We start from the raw sequence: 22,285 nt of genomic DNA on the forward strand, positions 1-22,285 counted from the left end.
CCCCACTAGCTTATCACAGATATTGGTACCCTCTTGCTTGGACCATTGCAAGACTGGGCCTGTTTTCATCACTTCCAAAATCCACTGTCTTATCAACTTCAGCTAATACTGAATCTTAGGTATTTACCGAGTTACTTCTTATCACAAGGGCTTTCTGAATTCCTGCCTTTCATTTCCCAGTTTCTCTGGTACTAGAACGGGACTCCAAAGGAGCAGGGGCTGCATTTGCCTTTTTCAATGGAGGTTCCCTAACACCTAGAATTCTACCTTGCAGGGGCTCAGTGAAAATATTGTTGATTGAATGAATAGAAAGCACCTTTTTCTTTCATCCAGACATTAAACTGTTAGCTTGAAGGGTCTAGGATTACTTATTTCCTCCTGTAGGCTTTGGAATAGCCAGCCAGTTTTGCCTACTCACCAAACTTTGGGAGAAGATTTTCTGGCAAATAACAGTGCCTTTCATCTCTCAGCTGTATCTCTTACTGTGCTTCTCATGGCCAACCTGTGCTCCTTTTCTCTTTCCTCGCATATAACTCACTGAGCAGATGGGAAAAAAAAGCCAGTGGGCTTGAAACAGAGTGTTAGAGAACACTGCATTGTTTGATGTGCATTAAAGTGAATCATAAAAGCTGTAGATGAATTTAAACAAAAAACACACCAACAATTTTTCCTGAAAGTTATTACATGATAATAATAATGACAACGGCAATAATAATGCGTCATATTTATGAGGCTAAGTCATAGTTTGAGCACATTTAATTTACAGGGCTGACTTTAGAAGCTAAGCCATATTTGGAAGATTACGTGGATTAATCTTTCAACAACAAACAACTCTCTTAATGGGTATTGAGGCTAAAGAGGAATGATGACAAAGAAATGGAGTAACACTCAGGAGACAGGCCAGATTTGGGAGTTCTCTACTCACCAGGGATTTGATTGTTATCTTCAAAGGACAGTAGTTTGTTTGCCAAGACATCTGCGCAGAGACTTTCTTTTTGTTTCATCCTTTGCTTTCGATCAGAAGCTCTCAAAGTTTAGTCTACCTAATTGCTCAACACAAAGCCAAGTCTACTTTGCTGAATGACTGACTTAAGGATTTGCCATTTAAATCCTGGATAAAACTGACAGTATGTTACTTGATCTTTAAACAATACCCTTTCTCACGAACTATTACACTGGGTATTAAAAACAACCCTGCAAGGTAAGCATTGCCATTTTCATTTAAGAATGATAAAACCAACCAAAATGTAAGATCATGTTCCAGTTTTGGGTGGGAATATTGGAGTTTTCAAAAATATGCATGTTAGATCTTTTAAAAAAATAGCTGCAATGTCCCTTCCTGTTAACCATGCCTTTTGGGAATGTCGTTCCACACTGGCTCTGGGCTTCTCCATGTAACTTGCTTTGTCCAACAAGACAGTAGCAAATGAGCCATAAGCAGGGAATTGAAAAGTGCTTGTGCACTGGGCCTCGTTCCCTTGCTTTTCTTGGGTTTCTCAGACTGCCGTGTGGTAAGTCTGCTGGAGGATGAGAAATACATGGCCCAGTCATTCCCCTCATGCAAGCCAACAGCTAGCCAATACCCAGGAGCAGAGATGCCCCACAGATGACCAGCAGCTGTCCACAGATGCATGAGTGAGTCCAGTCAGGACCAAAAGAACCATCCACCTGAGGTCAACCCAGATTGTCAACCCACATCATCATGGGCTAAAGAAAGGTTTGCCATTACGTTTGGGGTGGTTTGTGATGCGGCCAGAGCAGGCAGATGCAACATTAGTAGGAACGTCAGGATAGCTGCCCTTGGGGGAAAGAGCTTAGCATAGTGTGAACTTACTTTGACTGTTGGTAGGAATATGCAGGCGCATGTTCGTTGGGTGTGTCCACTGCTATCTGTTGCTGCTGACCACTGGTGTCCTGGGATGAAGGTGCCACTGTCTGGGGGGAGGTATCAGCAACGACACCCTAAAGAGGCAAATAAGAACACGAAGTCTTATGGGTTTGAGCAAAGGGCTCGCTTCCAGATGGATTTTGGAGAAGAGCCCTTTCTATTAGATTTGAGTAGAGTTGCTGCTCTCAGTTTCATGAAGCTTCAATAAGCAATCCAGAGGCAAACCTCAGAGCACATCTGGACAAGATCCAAGGAATTTACCCCCAAAATGCCACCAAGATGTCTTACCATCGGAAGCCCTTGGAATAACCAAATCATCACAAAATTATTTTGCTCATACTTGGTTCTTTTAAACCATGGTTGCACAGGGTTTAAAAATAATAACTTATTAATCAGAAAATGTGTGCAGGATTCTTACAGAAAACCTTATATTCTGTGCCCTGCATCATGGCTATATGAACTGGCAAAACAAGGGAATCTGACCTTAATAAAAATCTATTAAAGTTTAGATTTCTTTTAAAAGGATACTGCTAAGTAGGTTTAGCTTTCTGCAATATGATTTGTTTGGTTTAGCTTATATTTTCCCCCAGGGCAACAACTAGAATTCGTTCAGAAGTTTCAGAAAAAGAGAGAAAAAAGATAGAGAAACAAACGAAGTGTCCTTTTTGATCTTCCCCTCACTCTTTTTGTCTATTTCTTATGGACCTCGGCAAGATGGATATTTGGGGGTAGTTGTAATGCGGGACTATGTGCAGCTCCCAGGTCCAAGAGAGGCAGTGGTGGTGAGATTTGGCCATTACAAGATCTAGGAAAGCATCTATCCAAACACATTCTCCTAGTTTTCCTTGTAGCTTTGGACACACTGCAGTGATTTCAAGTTTCAGATGTTCTTGGTCAATTTTCAGTCACTAACTAAAGATCCCTGAAAAAAAAACATGGATTGATCCTTTAACTCTGAAATGTCTCACTGTATTAATTCAAACTTTTCTTTCCTAATGTCCTCTTTGGTAGTGTGTATTTTTCTGACCTTCCCACTCCCATTTTACTCATTTGAATACTGGTGCATTTTCAGCGAGTGTTTTCACATAGATGAACCAGTGCTTTTCTTAGAAGCACAAACTCATGGCAGTCTATCGAGTGTACTATTAAATCTCTCAAAGACAAACTCTATTTTTTTTATCCCAGATTTACCTATAATAGACTGTTTTCAATAAGCTACACTGCCAAATGTGTCCCATTATTTTATAGTCATCAAAATGCTCAAATTCTATGTGTAAGCATACACCTATGCTATAGTCTAGGGAAATGCAAATATATTGCAGAGACTTATGCTTCAATAGTCTAGAATGTCCAGGCTTATAATTTCCTCATTGCCTAGAGAATTTTTGATAGCTTAAAATAGCAAATAAGGAAGCGGATGTGGCTCAAGCAATTGGGCTCCTGCCTACCACACGGGAGGTCCATGGTTTGGTTCTGGTGCCTCCTAAAGAAGACAGTGAGCTGGCGCAATGGGCAGGGGTGGCAAGCTGATACAACGAGATGATGCAACAAAAGACACAATAAGAAAAACATGAGAGACAACAAAGCATGGAGCAGAGGTTCCCAGTGCCTCCTAAAGAGGACGAGCGGACAGCAAGCTGGCGTGACAGGCAGGTGCAGCGAGCTGACGCGACAAGGTGACACAACAAGAGACACAAGAGGAAAAACCTAATGGAGATACAACAAAGCAGAATGGAGGTGGCTTAAGCAATTAGGTACCTCCCTCCCATATCAAGAAGTTCAGGGTTTGGTTCTCAGTGCCCCCTAAATAAACAAAGAAGATGAAGAGACACAGCAAGTGCAAACAATGAGGGGGTGGGGAAAGATAAATAAATAAAATACAGCTTTTTAAAAAATAGCAAATAACATGTATTTTAATTACATATCCTTGAAATTCTGAAAATCCAATTGAAACCTGTTTAATACATTCTTTGGGGCCCACAACTATGGAACACAAAAATCATTAAAAATTAGGCCTCCCTTGTTTCCTAAACTACTTGATAAAGTCCTTTTAAAAGTCTAGGTCTTCCAAACCTTTAAAAGGCTGGGTCTTCCAAACCTTGACATTAACTAACATTTGTCATATGCCCAAAACAAATAAAAGTAAACATTTACAAAGATCCAATTTAGTCTATAGGGTTTCCCCTAATGGGTTAAATGTGGCAGCTGAGTATGACTGTCCAGCCATGTGGGAGATGACTTGGGATTCCCAGTGTCTGTGGCTAGAGAGGTTGGAAGGCTCAGGGTAGACTTTCATGGGAACTGGTATCTGCACATTAGCTGCTGGCCAACTCACGGAGTAGCAGTGGCATCAACTCCACGGGAGTCCCAGATGAAGAAAAAGAAGGCCCTGTGACTATGATGGCACTTGTACATCAGAAGAAGGACAGAAAAGTAGAAAGAATAATAATGGTAGAACTTGAGAGAACAACTGTTTCCCCACCACCTTCATAGCTCTATGCTCTCTCCTTTTCTATGTAGCTTGATGGCTCTGCCCAATAAAATGATGTATGGAGATACAGATTCAGGCCAAGGGAAGGAGAAAAAGAAAGGGACAAAGCTTCATCAGTCATGGTGTCCACAGAAATAAGAGCAGTCCTATATTTATTTTCCTTCTTGTCTGGTCAAAGCCACAAACCTGTCAATGTTCATGCACCTGAGCAGTAGTTCTCATCCTTTGGTACATCCTGGAATTACCAGAAGAGTTTGTAAAAATTCTGATGCCCAGTACACATTCCAAACAAATAAATAAAAATTCTGGGGATTGGATCCTGGCATCAGTAATTTTTAAAACTTCTGAAATAATTTCAATGTGGAGGAAAACATAAGGTCTAATACACTGAGTCCCGTGTCCCTCAAAATTTAACATGCATTTGGATCTTGTTAAATGCAGTCCTGATTTGGTAGTTCTGGGCAGTATCCGAGAATCTTCATTTCTAACAAGCTGTCGGGTGATGTCAATGACGCTGGCCCAGAGACCAGTGTGAGTAACCTGGCACTAGAGAACTAGCTCTGTCAGATGACTGTGTAAACGTTTCTTCTCCCAATTTATGAGTATTTGAGGTTAATGTTTAATGAGAGAACAATTAGGTCTCTGATCTTTTCTCTAATTATGGAAAGCCAACTTCCCTCCTGCCTCAATGGCAGATTAGCTCCTTTAGTGTGCAAATCAAGATGTAGACATACTCGAGCAAATGTGCATCCTTTTATACTCTGAGCTTGCAATTTCAAATCTTAGAGCAGAAGAAAAGCACACACAAGGGTTCTTTGGGTCATAAGGGGGGCATATTTTATGTGTCTGAGATTCATGGCCCCTCAGCTCTTGCTGGAAGACAAAGACAGACTTACTTCAATCGAGACAGCTGTCGGAGGCACAGGCGTGTACTGGGGAAGGTAAGTCCCTTGCATAGGAGCAGCAGCAGTCATGTACTAGAAGGAATCAAAGAAAACCGCACGTGAGCTTTGCGTTTCAACCAGAGAGGCACGCAGGGATGCCCAAGACTTGCTTATCCAGGTGGCTCATGATTCAAGCCAAGCTCTATTTTTACCGAAAGCAAGCCGGTTCCTGTCAATATAGAATGGCCCTCGGCTTACTGATTCACAACAGCAGCCTCACCTCCAGAGTACCCTTGCACGTTATTTCATCCCCATGCTCTAACTTTGTCTTTTTGCACATGTTAGGTCAGATCTCAAGCACGGCATATTTCATATCGAAAACATAAACCCCACGCAGGCAAGGATGACACTGTTTTTTTTCCCTGCATTTTACTGTTAGCACCTGTCACATAGTAGGCTCTCAACAGATATTTGTTGAATGAATAAAGTAACATATTAATTGTTAGTAAACATTTCTTTCCTAACTAAAAAAAAAAAAAAAAAAGAATAGAGAAACCATGCAAGAAGTACTTAGATACCAATACAGATAACGATAGATGCTATCGTTTTGTCATTTTCACATCACATTTTTTATATAAAAGAAATAAGTATTATAAATAATGATGATGTCTCCTTTGCTCTCTTGCCCCTCTCCATCCTTACCTCCCTCTCGGTGTTTCCTTTTCAATACCTTTTCAAATCCTCAAAATCTTTCTTATTGGAGTAAATTATGTAACAGTCCAATCATGTTTCACTAAGTTGTGGTATTTGGAAAAATATGTATGGGGTTAACATGTGTTTTTGCAATGAAGAAAAGGAGGCCCAGGGAAAGGACATGCTCACCTATTCAAGCCAGAAGTATGACCAATGTTCCTCTTTCTAGCACACATTGCACCTGAGAAACTCAAAGTCCTTTGAGAGTTGAATTTTCATATAGCATCAACTAAGTTTCTGAGTTTCTAAACTTGATCAACATCACAGAACTTCAGAACCAGAAGCATCTAATGAAGACAAGGTGTTGTGATTCAAGAAGGTTAAAGGAGTGATATTGATTGAAAACCACAAAGTCTGTGATTCTCCATTCTTAATTTGTTGAGTTCCAATATCAAGGTTGTGCATAAGTAGGCAAAACCTGTCCCTATGTGTTCCATATCTTGGTACTTTCAGTATTCAAAAGACATGATTCTGAATCAAGGGAAATATCAAAATAGAGACTGGTCCATCATTATTGTTGTTCTTTAATATTCACGGAGAACTACAGCAATCCAACAACTATGGAATAAATTCAACACTGTTCTACACTAATCACCCTTCTATGGCATCTATTTGTTGTAGAGACAGTCATAATGAAGCAACCCTAAATCTACCAAACCAAACTCTGCTCTAATTTATGTGTTTCTACTAAACACCACTGAGCACAAATTATATGCACATAAAAAAAAAAATCCTTATAATTTGGGCCAATATCAATTGAGAGATCTGGTGATATTAGTAGTTTAGCTTCTTAATTGAAGATTATCAGAGATTTCTGTCTCTGAGCTCTGTACTCTCACAGCATTCATCACCACTCTAGTAAAATTGTCCAGGCTGTCATTGCCTTAAGGGAATAGAACAAGTTTTATTTGTCTCAGAATTTTCTAATACCCAATGCAATGTCTGGTATTCAATAAGCAAGTGTTTAATGACTGAATGAAATGATACAAGGAGAAAGGCTGCCACTTCCAGTGCCTGCAAGTCGTGCAAGCTTCTTGGCCATTGATAACGCTAAGCTTATTATAGGTCTTAATTTCATCACTCCCATACTGTGCTGTACATAGCCTTTAAACAAATACTTTAGCCAACTAAACTAACTAGGGCAAGTTTCCCTGAGTAGACAATATAAGTATTCAGGTATTCAGCAGCTGTCAATTTTTCAAGTAAGTAAAGAACTGTGGGGTCACATAGCAGCAAATACTATTTCACATCAGCAACCCTGTGACAGGTGTCTGTCTTGCCAACAGAACTGCTGTAGAGAAGAACTTTGGGGATAACAATTCCCTGGCCATTTAAGACAGGTGCACTGCCTCTGTTACATAGGTTTTAGATAACTTTTAATTCAGCATTCTCTACAATGTTTGTTTTTTTTTTTTAACACTAGCTCAACTGAGAAAAAAAATCTTTCAGTGTTCCAAAGCACTTGAGCAAAGTTGCATAGTATATCCTCTTCTTGGATACCGACATACAATAAAAAAATGTTATGATATCAAGTTTCAATGAAGGCTGTTTAAAGATGTTAACACCAGCATTTCTCAAACTTTATTTTTTTTTAATTTATGTTGGCTTAAATCCTATTCATTTTGCACAAAACTAGTGCTTTAAGGAAAATACTAGGGAAAAGTTTCTTCAATTGAATCTCACAAATCCAGATTTGTAGGAAGTTGGAATAAATTTTCACCAACTATGGAATTATGTAAGCACAGAATACCCAATTTTTCTCCTATGGGACTACCCTGTATGTTTGGTAACTTAATATTATCTGTTTTTCTTGGTCCTGTTAAAAAAAAACAGTTCGGGTCTATCTGTTGTTGGTCTGTGGTTTTTTTTTTAATGAAAAAAATTTTCTGGTTGCTTTTCTTTGGATGCAGGAAACCCAAAAAAAGCTTGAGAATGTTGTTTGAAAATTAAGGACAGGCTTTTTTGAAAGTACGTCAGTGCTGTGGAGTTTCCTGCCCCTTAAGACTCTTTCTCAGGATAAACTTTTTCAGTAAATCTCTGCTGAGATGGATTTATATTTGCTAGGGCTCAGCCTCAAGAATTGACAGCTTTGTGAAATTAGGAACAAGCACTTATAGGAAATGACTGTTACTATACCTAAGATCAACTCTCAGCTTTGGGTAATTGGGGACAAATAACTCTGAACTTTCTCTGGGAGTGTACAGTTTGATTTCCTTAAGAACACAGATAAACTACAGTCAGCCTGCATAACCCAGGCTGCACAAACATTGTTTAGATCTGGGTGCCTCAGAGACTGCCTTCATTTTATCCAGCTGAAAAATGACAAAGAGCTGGGAGGATGACTCACGATATCCAAAGTCTGCCCTTTCAACTTAGTAAATTCCCATGGATTTCTTATTAAAACCAAAACAAGAACGGATGTGTATTCCTTAATCTAATTTTTTCACTGGTGTCTTGCAAAAGATAGGAAATATCGGATGAAAAAAAATATTTGCCATAATTCTTTCATGGGTGCCAATTACTTATTTTGTATTTCACAATACAATGGCTGATGGGAACCACATTACAATGAGATGATGTAAATAAAATGGATAAACCCACACAGTGTTTCCCTGTCTGGAGCAATCTGAAATTATAGCGACAATCGAAAGATATAATTTTGGTAAACAGTATGATGATTTCTACATACCCTGGAAGCACCAGATTTTTACATGTGAATGCCTAGGAGTGCTGAATAGCCTTTTCCAAACCCAGAGAATACATTCCAGACTCCCTCACTCGTTCCAAGACGTCTAGGTGCTGCATTACCAACGTAGTTACATGAAGAGAGAAAAAAGGTGAAATTGGAGAGGAATTGTATTTTTGCATATTCAAGTTGAGACAAGTAAAGCCATTTCCGTTACTATGGAATCATTGATTATTTCCTCAGAAACAAAGGAAAAAAAACCCAAATTATGAGTTTGGAATTTACTCTCCCTCTGCTGCCTGCCCAGAAAACACAAAACCACCACCAACAACAACATGTTTTACATATTTCCGGTGCAGAAACGTTTCATTTTAATTATTCATAGAGCAAGGAAGTAGGAAGGAAGGTCCCACATTTTAGTTTTTGGAATTTCCTAAAATAATTTACTCACGGGCGCATTTGGAGGTATCATTGTGCTTCCAGCCCTGGCTATAAAATTCTTTAAGCTGCTTAAATAACTGCAAAAAAGAGAGTTGACAGTGTTCTGCCAAAGCTTGTGGATGAGAAGGATATGGGAAGAGATGTGGAGACAGTGGACATGGGAGTTGCTGGGGGCAGGGAGAGGGGAAAAAGAGGTGTGATATTGGGGCATTTTCAGGCCTTGGGGTTGTCTTGAATGATATTGCAGGGACAAATGCATGATATTATATCTCCTGCCCTAACCCACGGAACAGAATGGGAGAGAGTGTAAACTACAACATAACCTATAATCCATGCTGTGTGGCAATGCTCCAAAATGTACTCAACAAGTGCAATGAACGTACCACACTAATGCAAGATGTGGGAGGAGAGGGGGGTGTGGGGGGTGTGGGGAGTGGGGTATATGGGAATCTCTCATATTTTTAATGCAACATTTTGTGTGATTTACGTATCTATTAAAAAAAGATAATTAAAAGAAGAAAAAAAAGAAAGACTGCAATAAAACTAAGTGTAAAAACTATGGAGAAAAAAAATGCACCTGAAAAAGCAAGTTCAGCAGAAAAAAGCAGCAAATGTGGGAGATGATGCTAACAGTTTGTGTTGTGAATTACTTTCAAAATTATCTAGTACAAAGTTTCTTTTAGATGAAGGAAACTTGAGGGTATAAGGAACAACCTGGATTATGATTTTTCAGGGTTGGATGAGTGGCTGAGGGAGAGGCTCTGTGTGATCGCAGGTAGAGATATTCTGAGGTTTTGAGGGTCATATATTTTGTAATCCTCACATCTTAGAGTTGGAGCTGGGATGGCAATTTGGTACAATCCCACATGCTTGCTCTTACTAACAAATTAGTAATAGCTGCCTAGAGTGTAATTTTACGAATGTTTCTAAGTCTCCAAGTGCCTAAGAAATAAGTACTAAAAATCTTACACAAATTCTTCCAGATAATACTAAAGAAGAAAAACTCACTTATTTTATTAAGCTAGCATAAGCGTTATACAAAAAATTGATGGGGACATTACAAAAGAGGAAGACTATATATAGCCTTAGAGCACTTATGAAAATTGATACACCTTTCTAAAATATTTAGCCAATCAAATCCAGTGATATATGAAAAATATATATATCATGTCCAAGTAGGGTTTATTTCAGGATTGCAAGGTAAGTTTCACATTTTGAAAATCAATGTAATTTACCACCTTGACAGAATAAGAATAAAATGTTATTAGATTATTACAAAAGATTTATGATAAAAATGCCTTGTAACTCTCATCACATTAATGGTGAAATACTGAACACTATCCCTTTGAAATTGGGAATGAGACAAAGATGTCCAGAATCATCATTTCTAATAAATATTTTTCTGGAAGTTCTAAAGAGTACAATAAGACAAGAAAAACAAATGGAAAGCATAAAGACTGGAAAGGAAGAAATAAAATTTAATATTCAAGATGACATGATTAATATAAAGGCATTCCAAAGAATATACAGAAACTGCCTAATTATCAGAATTAATAAGGGTATTTAGCAAGGGTGCTATATTGCAGTCAATACAAAAAAATTTCTATATACCAACAACAATCAGTTAAATAAAATTTTAAAATGATGCATATATACAACATCAAAAAATATCAACTACTTAGGGATAAATCTAAGAAAATAGGTGAAATTTTATAAACTTATTGTAAAATTTATATGGAAATGCAAAGGACCTAGACTACTTGAGACAATCTTGGATAAAAAACAGAGTTGAAGTAAGCACATTACCAGATATTGAGACCAATGAAAAAGTCTATAATTAAGACAGTGTGTATTATTGTAAGGGTGGACAAATAGACTAATAGAACAGAAAAAGAGAGCTTAGAAACAAACACATTTTCAGTTACCTAAATTTTGACAAAGGAGCCACTGCAATTCAATGTGGGAAGAATGGTCTTTTAAATAAATGATGCTCAATCAGCTGGGTATCTCTATGTGAAAAAAAAAATTATCTGTGACCCTTAACTCACACCATATACATCATTCATTTGAGAAGGATCATAGATAGAAACATAAAAGGTATAGTAATATAGTTTTTAGAAGAAATGAGAATGGATTCATGATCTTGGAAAACGAAAAGATTTCTTAAACATGACTTGATAAGAGCTAACCAGAAAAGAAAATATTGGTGAATTAGAATTCATTAAAATGAAGAATTTCTGATTTTCAAAAGACTGAGGGAAGATATTAACAATACACATATCTGATAAAAAAATTGTATGCAGAATATATATCCTTTAAAATCTCCCCAATTCAGTAAGAAAAATATATAAAAATCCGATTAAAAAAATGAGTTTGAAGGAAATATTGATACATGTAAAACTTGGATGAATATTCAGCATGTTACATTGAAAAACAATTTTTAAAAAGCCAGTTCCAAAAGATTACCTAGTATATGATTCCATTTATATACAATTTTTGATATGACATAATTTTTAAAATGGAGGACAGACTAGGATATGGGTAAGGAGTAGGGAAGGGTGAGTTAGAAGAAGGGACTGTGGGTATAAAAGGGCAAAAGGAAGGATTCTTGTGGTATTGAAATTGTTTAGTACCTTGCCTACTGTGGTGGACAAATTTATATAGATAATAAAATTGTACAGAACTTAGTATACACATACACATGCAAATAAGTACAAGGAAACATGGGGAAATCTGAATAATATTTGCAGATTATATCAATATCAATATCCTGCTTATGATATTATACTATAGTTGTACAAAATGTTACCATTTTGAGGAAAACTGAGTCAAGTGTATGGGGGATCTCTCTTTATTATTTCTTATGACTTCATGTAAATCTATAATTATCACCATAAAAATTTCTATAAAAACCAAAACCAGAAATGATATATATATACACACAGATACATACGTACTTTATTTATTATATGTGTGTGTATATGTATGTATACACAAATATAAATGGGGTTGAGCAGAAACTTCTGGAAAGAAAACATCTAAATGGCCAATAAACATGAAAAGATGATCAGTCTTACTCACTGGTCATCAGAGCAATGCAAGGTTAAAGTATTTAATAGAACACTACACCCTCACCAGGAGAGCAAGTGACTCAACACCAAGTTTGTTGAGGGTGGGGATAACAGGAACTTTCATACCTTGCTAGTAGGAGTTTAAATTGGTAGCTGCACTCTGTAAAACTGTTTGTGCAGTGCCAAAGAATGAGTAACTAGGAATATATTTATATTGTATAACACTATAAAAAATACTCTATAAATACAGAGGAATTTCACAGATATAATGTTGACTTAAGGACATGAAAGACTTCACACTGTATGACTCAGTTTCCATAAATTTCATAAATAGGCAAGTCAGGGTTGTGGGTACTTTTGTGGGGACAATGAAAGAACAGGGGCCCAAGGGAGACTTATGTGATTACGCAGCCTTCCTCTGTCTTGAGCTGGGTGGTAGATACATAAGTGCTTAGACTTTGGAAAACTTATTGCACTATACATTTATGTATGATGCATAATATTATACACTTCAACATGTTATGCATTAATAAAAGAGTTTACAAAAGAAAAGAAAGGAAAAGTAGAATGAAAGGAAAATGGAAGGGTTGACTTTATCTGAGAGTGGGATAATTTATCCGTTCAAACATGAGGAATGATAGCCTGTGTGTACACAGGAAGTTTGGGAGATTTGGTAACACCTAAGTTCTCATTCTCTTTTTTAGGTAAGAGATGAAGGGAAATTGAGGAGTCATGGGGTCAGGAGCCTGAGAAGAGCTATCAAATGATTTTCTTGGAGCGTGGGAGAGTGAAAGAGTGAAGGAACTGTGGATATATAGTAAGGTTTCTGGGCAGAGCTGATGGTCTATTTAAGTTGTGTGGTCACGAAATTTATGTGAAACCCATCAACATGGTGGCACATTCTTTTGCTCAAAAGAAGGGAGCAGACCATGACTTAAATGCAAACAGGATCAAAGGTTTACCAGGTGAGAATGATGGAGTGGGAATGGGCCAAGTGAGGTGAGGGCACATGAAAGAAAGTGATTATAATGTTCTACTATAGAATCTAAGCTAAGTGCGGCTGTGAGGAAATGAGGGAGAATACTTACAATAAAAACACCGCAGGTGAACTCTAGGCAGGCTTACTGACCAAAGAAATGTTAGAATAAGGGTTGTAGAAAAAGTGTGCTGTAAAGGGATGAGGTGGTGATCAGAGTAGCCTGTCTGAAATTGAGTGGGATGTCAGAAATTGAAATTTGAAGTTGTTTTAGTGACTGATAAAGACAAATTCTAGGATAGGGTAGAGCAAAAGATCACCAGAAAGCAGGAGTAGAGGAAACTGAGGCCAAGGTGTCCTTTTGTTAAATATGTTAAATTCCAATAGAGGATATATATCCTTAATTCGCTTCTTAGAAACATTCAATAAGCATTTATTGAGCCCACATTATGTGCCAAGTATAGTGTTAAGTAGGTATAAATATTATACTGTAGTGTTAAAGCATGGATTGGGTAATAGGATACAGTAAAGCCCTGAAGAAACTGTTTTTGTTGCTAAACCACTATATGTCCTGGATCGTTCATTTCTCCTTTCTGGTCTTACACTTTTTTTTTTTTTTTAATATTTATTTATTTATTTAATTCCCCTCCCTTCCCCGGGGTTGTCTGTTTTCTGTGTCTATTTGCTGCGTCTTGTTTCTTTGTCCGCTTCTGTTGCCGTCAGTGGCACGGGAAGTGTGGGCGGCGCCATTCCTGGGCAGGCTGCACTTTCTTTCACGCTGGGCGGCTCCCTTTACGGGCGCACTCCTTGCGCATGGGGCTCCTCTACACAGGGGACACCCCTGCGTGGCAGGGCACTCCTTGCGCGCATCAGCACTGCGCATGGGCCAGCTCCACACGGGTCAAGGAGGCCCGGGGTTTGAACTGCGGACCTCCCATGTGGTAGGCGGACGCCCTAACCACTGGGCCAAAGTCCGTTTCCCGGTCCTACACTTTTGAAAGCTCTTTAATTTTATTTACTACTCATTATTGCCAATCCTTTATTCACTATGGTACCCAAGAACAGAATAGCTAATCAAATCCTTCTAAGTTGATCGTTTGTATTATTACTATGTTTTTATATTAGTCTTCCCATTTTGCGTTTCAGTTTCCTATCTGCTTATACCCTCCTTGGCATTCCTTAACATTTTCTATTATATTTTACATGCTAGTATAATTGATCAATGGTAAAGGCGTAAAAGTTTTTTGTAGAATGGTGATCTCTTTCAATTAAAGAGTCAGTTGAGCTCAAACCAATATTGATTTAAATCAGTTTCTGAATTTGGAAACATCAAGAAGAAATAATCACTTTAAGAAGTAGGCTGGCTCATCTACTTCTAGGATAGTTCTTCAGGAAAGTTTTATGAACGCAAGCCCCACAACTAATGTCTTCATCCTCTGCAGTCTAGTTTAGTTGTTACTTTTTCACTGTAGGAGACTAAGCTTGATTCTTTGTTTTGTAAATGAAAGAATTGAGGGGCCTTTCTCAGGGGAATAGACAAAAGAACTAAGCCCTCAAATTATCTGGAAGCTTTGTCTTTTGCTATTTAAGTTCTGTGACTGAAACATTAAATTGGGCTAAGTAAAGACACTTCAGCCAAAATGAAAGGATATACTCATCCAGACGGCCACATAGACACTAAATTCCATTTATGAAATAAGGCATACAAAGCTTTTAGCATGGATATGGATGCATACAAAGGATCTAATATATGGGAACTGTCATTATTATTGGTTTTATTATTATTACAGAGTGACAATTTCATTATCTAAATAGTTTAGCCAGATCAGAAATCAGCTTGGGCAAGCCATGCTCATTTATTTTCTCTTGACAATTACAGCGAATAAGACACTTGGGGTGGATAATAAGTAGGGCCCTAAAGGCATGGGTGATAGTCCTTCAGTCTGCATGAAGGGATAGTTTTAAAGGAGAAAATGAAGGAGCTTGTGTTTTTGGAAAGAGAGGGAGAGAGAAAACCTGGATAGGCTGGGGGAGAGAAGGCAAAAAAGAGGTGCCCATTGGTATGAGCACAGATTAGTATAAATCTTGCTGTGGTGAAGCATCCAAAGGACATTTTAATCACAGGATTGCATCATCTTTATAGTCAATTTGTAATTGTTTGCATGGCCATGCTGTGCCTGCTACTTGACATCTCCCAAGTTTTCATTAATGTCTAGTCTGAGTGCTGGTGACAAATTCTCCCAGCTTTCCCTTATCTGAAAATATCTTTATTTCCCTTCATTTCTGTGGGGATTTTCTGTTGACAGGTTTTTATATTTTATTTCAGCATTTGCAAAATGCCATTCCAGTGTCTTCTGGTTCGCCTTGTGTATGAAAAGACAGTTGTTGAATGGGATTTTGGTGGGAAAACTGGAAAGGGACAGAGTTTCACATCTGAACCAATGTGACATAGAAGAGAGAGCAGATTGACATTATATGCCCGCATAAATTCACACAAATACTACAGAAAGCTCTGGACTTCCAATGGGAATGGAATTTCAGGATCCAGCCAATCTCATCTAGCTTGAAAAGACTAAAGGACCCAGTGACAACTGTGTTAGAGTCTTAAAGAAAATAAAATTGAATACAATCAACTCAAAAGGGCTGAGAAGTGACCTGGAATCTTAATGTTTCCTATCCATTTAAAACATAAGAAATGGAGTTTGATTATTGAGAGAAGCATATAAGAAATAGCTCTAGAAATAAACTAGTGGATATAAATAAATAAATAAATAAATAAATAAATCTATCAGAAGTGCACTTTTTTTGGGTCATGGCATAGATGTAAGGCAGCCAAAGTCAAACAATGTAGATAGAGATATAAAAGCAATATAGCTATCGTATTACTCATAATTTTTATCTCCTGCCTTTCCTCCGCCAGGTCTCAGCTACTTCATCTGTACTTGACCTCTTTATTTTAGAAGTCTTTGATTTCCTTTTAAGGTCTAGGGACACCCCTTCACTAACTTAGAGGCTTTTGTGGACACAGTATTCTAAGAACATTAACTACAGATTTTCTAGAGCTTTGGTCTTCTTTTACTCTTTCTTTTGCCCAATGGAGCTGTGTTTCAAATACATTATTCAAAAACATTTACTGAGATCCAACTATAGCTAACGTGCTATATAGTGACAAATATGAACTAATCGCCTTCTTAATGAATTTTATGCCCACTGAGAGAAAATAACATGTGTGTTTGAATTTCTTATAAATACCCAGAAGTATTTTAATAGATATTAATGAACTATATTAATAAAGATATTAATAAACTAAGAAAAAAATTTAAGAGGCATCAATGGCTAAACTGTGACACAAGGCCAAAGGTAAAAACGTACAGATTATAGAAAGGAAGAAATGGAGAGTGGTAACAATAGGCCAGGTCCAGTGCTTATTTTAATGCTTTCCCTTACCTACTCAGCATCCACTTCTCCTTCTGAATGGTAACCTATATTTCCTTCAGGAATCTTTTTGTCTTCCTTTTCCACCCAGGTGGTTAAGATGTGATGTTACTCCAACCCAGTTAGTACATATTGGTCTCTTGTTCACGGGGGCTAGTTCAGCAATGAGAGCCAATGAGACTTGAGGAGATATTGCCTGTGGCTTCTAAGAAAGGAAAACATTTTCTTTCATGGGAGCTTCTGAAATTGTCCCTCTCTCTTGCCTTGGATTGTGTGACCATGTGAGTTCATCACTGTCACTGCCACATCTGATGCCCTGGGCTTATCAACTGTGAAACTGTGGAAGATGAAGATGACATGGCACAGAAGTATAATGCGAACAGGTCATTACGGGCATCCTTTGTTCCAGCTCTTATTATGGTTTTTCAGGTGCATGAACCAAAATATTACTTTTTAAATTAAACAAACCCTTTTGAGCTGGGTGTTCAACTGTATGTTATGGTTAGAGAAGTCACATGGAGACTGAAGGGTAAACGAGGCAAGAGCAAATGAGATTTTAAATATATATATATATTTTATCTAGCTCAGGTAGAATTGGTTTATAAAACTATTAGGCATTTATTTGATCCTCTCTCGTCCTGTAAGTAGAACTCAATTTTTGATAGAAGTTTCACCAATATCCAGAGTCAGCTGTCCATTTTACTTATTAATCCCAATTGAAGTTGCCTAATTACTTGTGATATTTTTCATTACCATTTACAGCAATGCTATAAACTATAAAATTAAGAGACTAATGATGCAGAATTTTCTGAGACCACTTAGGAAATCCATATGGAAAACGATTGCTGGCCTTCTCCAGTTTTGCCTACAATTTATGAGGAAACAATCCTTCTCTGTGCCTGAAATGCCACCACTAGAGTTAAATTTTTAACACAATTGGAAAATAGTATTTTACCATATAATTGGCCCCCAAGAAAAAGCTGGAAGAATCATGAGAAAAGGGTATAGATTAGTTTCGATGAAGAAAACAAGAACTGTAAGACTACAGGTGATTGGATAGATTCCAGATTTAAAATCTCTGTGATAAAGCTTTTAGAAAAGCCTGGGAGAAGTGAATTTAAGATGGAGAATGAGTAATAATAGAAAAAGGATACTGGATAGCCTTAAACTAACCAATTTGTTTTTGCTGACCCTATACACGCTACTAAATACTAAGTTAAATGCATCCTGGCACCATTTCTTCTATCATACTACTCTACTTTCTTACCTAATCAGATTTTCCATACCTTTCTAGTCTTACTAAATGGTTTGTTGTTCTGTTACTTTTGAGAAACTGATTTTCCTAAGCTAAATCTCTTTTGATGCTTGTGACCCAAATACCCTATTTCTATCAGACATTTTATAAAATTTCTTAACTCTTAGGATAAAGTCAACTAGTCACCTTAACTATCTAAAGCTATGTGACTGTGTAGCAAAATCTGGATGCAATAGGTCTTTCATAGAATTCCAAGAAGACACTTTCCTGTGGATTCCTTGTAATCAGCATTTTTCAAATTATATTTCTTGGAAGGAGTGTTACAAGGGATTATTTTTTTTTTAAGCAAATACTATACTTGTTAAACACTGACTAAACAAACTTGAAAAATGATGAAATAAAGTTAAGCAAGAATTTTGGTTTTCCTTGGGGGTGAGCAGTTCCTTTCCTCTCTCTTTCCATCTTCCTTCTTTACATCTACATTTGTCCTTCCTGCAGACTTCCCAGAGTCTTTAATATACAAATGTTTATTATGAATCTCCAAGAAGACAAATATATTATACTTTGTTACATTTCCCAAACATACTGGAGCTTAGAACTTCTACTTTTTTAAGTACAGCATTAACATCTGATGAGATAGAAGGAACTTTCTCTACGAACCTCGTTTTACAAACTTGGCTTTGCCTTGGAATCACCTGGGAAGCTTTCCCAAAATACTGATGCCTACCTCCCACCCATAGTTATTATGATTTAATTGGCCTGGCTCCCCTGGTGGTTCTAATATGCTAAAAACCTGAGAGCTGCTACTTTAGGAGACTGTTTGGGAAATGATGTTTGCATACGTTCCCCCAAGGAAATCAATATTTCACATCAATGTCCACAAGATTAACTAAGTTGAGGTGATGAATTTGTGTCTAATACTCTAAGTTTCCATCAAAATTACTCCAAGGAATTTTATTTTGCATTAAGACTTGGGAAGTAAAATAGAAAAAAGTAATAAACCCTAAAGGAACTGAAAACAATTGTGAAGGATATGGGAGATAAGTAAATATGGACATAATAAAAGTCCTTCCCATTTGTACAAAGGATTCTTCCTATAGGTACTGGCAAGAAGGAAAAAAAGAAAAAGAAGTACAGCTGTCCCCACTAGCAATGAGACACAATGGATCTGTAGACAATGAAGGTCAACTTGGGTATGAAACTGGGGCCTCAGCTGAGAGCTTTCTTTCCAGTCTCATACATTTTAGAAATACAAACAGCAAATAATCAGGATTAGATTCTGCCAGTTACAAAAGAGCCTCAATGTACAAATACAGTGTAATCCTCTTAGCTGTTATTGACACCAGCCAAAAAATTAAAAGGGCCAATTTAGTTTCTGTCCTAATTACTGAAGGTTCAAAGAATGCGGTAGGGAGGCAAATCCTTGGCATGGTGTGATGGCTTCGATATACGCGAGTCTTAACTCTTTCTAAATATAGCGTTTGAACTCACATTAGTAAAACCTCCCTGAAGTAGACATGTGAAAAGAAGACCAAAAGGACTACTTCACACCTATGAGTTACTGCAGTTAAAATTGCAAACAGCTGAAGCTCCCTCCTGTCTGGGTAAAAGACAGGGCTTGATCCCCTTCTGGTTTTGGGTCTTTATAATTCTTAAAGAATCCCTTGATGACTGAGCATCCCTGAAGTGGATACACTCACTTTGCCAATGTGCTAATTCATCTGCTTTCATTTTCCTGGGAGTTCCTAAAGCTGTTGTTTTAGACCATGAATATTGATAGTTCTAATTGAGTGAACTGCATATATTCAAATGAAGATTTATCTATTTCTCCCAAGAAACCCAGTAGACTCATGGTCCACCTTAGGTCACATTCTGTTGGTCTGTTTGTAGAAATCATGGAAAAGGAAGGGTACATACAGTACAAGAGAAGCAGATATTACAGAAATCTGGACAAAAGCAAAGGATTTGAATAATGGAGGATAATTGACACTGAGGTTTCATTCCACCTTTAGTTTAATCCCGTACCATTGTCTTAATTTTTTAAACCTTCCCCCATTTACACATATACCTGAGTTTGACTGATTGGCTTAGAGAAGTGGTTGTCAAACTTGAATGTCTATCAGAATCGCCTGGAGAGGCTGTTAAAGCAGGCACTTCTGGGCCCACCCCAATTTTGGATTCAGTAGGTCTGGGGTGGGACCTGAGGATTTACATTTCTAACAAGTCATCAGGATATGCTTAAGCTGCTGGGCTGGGACTGCATTTAGAGAACCACAGGCTCAGAGTAAGCCAGAACCCTGGAATCTTCAGAAGTGGGGATAACTGAATGTCTGTTATGACAATTCTAGTATCTCATCTAAATCTCATGGTGTATCTCCTGTTAGGTATTGTCACTATCTTTATATACAGATGATTATTATTTTTTTAAGAGGTACTGGGGATCAAACTTGGGACTTCATACTTGCAAAGCATCTTTATATACAGATTATTTTTTTTTTTAGGCAGTACTGGGCATCAAACTTAGGACTTCACAGATGCAAATCAGGTACACAGCCACTGAGCTCTACCCACTCCACTCAGATACAGAGGGAGGCTCCAGTGAGAATGAATAGAGTGGATATGGTAGAGCTAGAATGTAAATATTCACCTCCCTTGAAGCTTTTGTGCCTCCCTTTACTGCACAATGACTTCCTGACATGGCGGGGAGGGAGGTGGGAAGCAGTGGGAAATGGTTCTACTTGTGTTGAGCTGTCAAGTTCTCATGGTTTCTCCTGTCTGGTCACTTAGAGAATGATAGGCATGAGGAACAGGTAATGAAGGGAACCCCCTGTAGAAATTAACACAAAAATTATACTTTATTAAAGAGCATGCATAGTATATCATGGACATGTTGTATTAGTTAAATTTTTCTACAAGCTACATAGTAAAACAAGTATTTCCTCCACTTGCTGATTAAAATCCCTATCCTTTGTTCTCCTGTTTATTAACCTTTTCAAAATCTGCATTTTACTGTATGTATGTATGTAGTTATCCTCCACTAATTTGTTTGTCCTTGGGCCTGGGTCTCATGCTTGATTTGTAGGAAACATTGAATCATTCACAATACTGTCTAATCTGCCGAAAATATATGTGTTTTTCCTTGAAAAAAAAAATAAAAATAAAAAAATAAAAAGCATGCATAGCTATATTTGCTGCTTTAACACTCGCTTTCTTACACAAATTAGCGATTATAGAAAAAAGCCTGTGAGACTGATGACTTTGCTTTGGCTAAGCAGTGGCATTCCACTCTTGAGATCACTAAGGAAAAGGATCTTAGGAACTGGGCCCCATACATGTGTATCTATTTCAGCATCACACTGAATTAGTTCTTCAAATGACCTTGAAATCTAAATGGCTTGGGTGATAAATACCAATGCCGGTGGTGTAAATTTCAAGGCCCACAGACACCTTATGAAGTATGTGCTAAGGGTGAAACAATTCAAGTGAGTTTAAGGAACTAAAACAAACCCTCAAGTCTTGCTTGAACTAAACAAGCTTAAGAGCGTCGATCCAACATAATTTCTTATAGGAATGAAAATAACAGTGAAGTTTTATTTGCACAAATGCTAAAAAGAATAAAAATAATCGAAAGCCTCAATGGAATGACCACTTCCTTTACATAAATTCAGTATTCTATTGTGAAAAGTCCAAGGAATTATATACCTCTTTGAGAGTAAGGGATTCGAGTAACCAAAAGTCACAGACAGGAACAACCAAAAAGAGAAGTTTCCCAAGACTAAGTAATATTTTAACCCTTTAAATACTGTTAGTTTGCAAGAATATTCAATGTCATTTAGAAAATATTACTTAAATTCCTTATAGACTGAATTAGGACCAAACAGATGAGAATGAGAGAGGGAGAGAGCTCAGACTTTGCTGCTAGATGAAAGGGTATCTTGTTTGATCTTGGTTGGAAATCCTATTTAAGGGAAACCAATCTGTGTTCACTGGCTGGCTGCCTTTCTTCAGTGATTTCTCAATATAATAGTGTGCCACTAATGGATTGGGTATGGTGTTTTTCCATTTCATTAATGAGAAAGAGTTCAAGGCCATTATTTGCTCTGACTACCATTCACAATGGTAGTGGGTGGGACACCTGGATGTATGTCTTCCATAGAGTCTGTGAAAGGCATGACATAGAAACCACTGAATACTTGATAATTTTTTAAAAAAGTCAAAGATGCTATGTCATTTGGACTAGTGTGTGTTTACAGTGGTGTGCAAGCAAGAGACCGGGGCAATAAAAAGGATATAAAATTACTTTCAGAAGTCAACTCCAGACATCAACTCGAATGATGTAGGTAAGATAAATGAATTGGATTGCTATCTAGGGAAAGCAATTAACAAAAATGAAACCCTACAGAGA

At 37.5% G+C, this 22,285-nt stretch overlaps 1 protein-coding gene across 11 annotated transcripts in view; it reads right to left on the minus strand.

Annotated features, from left to right (window-relative positions):
* RBMS3 (RNA binding motif single stranded interacting protein 3) overlaps positions 1–22,285 on the minus strand; it is a 717,407-nt gene that overhangs the window by 8,926 nt on the left and 686,196 nt on the right. For all 11 annotated transcript variants that reach the window (XM_071212855.1, XM_071212858.1, XM_071212851.1 and 8 more), the window contains 2 exons: positions 5,276–5,356; positions 1,835–1,962 (listed from right to left, as the gene is read on the minus strand). In XM_071212855.1, the coding sequence (XP_071068956.1) occupies positions 1,835–1,962; positions 5,276–5,356 (209 nt within the window). The remainder of the gene's footprint in view (positions 1–1,834; positions 1,963–5,275; positions 5,357–22,285) is intronic.

The sequence above is a fragment of the Dasypus novemcinctus genome, chromosome 31 (genome assembly GCF_030445035.2).
Source record: "Dasypus novemcinctus isolate mDasNov1 chromosome 31, mDasNov1.1.hap2, whole genome shotgun sequence".
Lineage (NCBI taxonomy): Eukaryota > Metazoa > Chordata > Mammalia > Cingulata > Dasypodidae > Dasypus > Dasypus novemcinctus.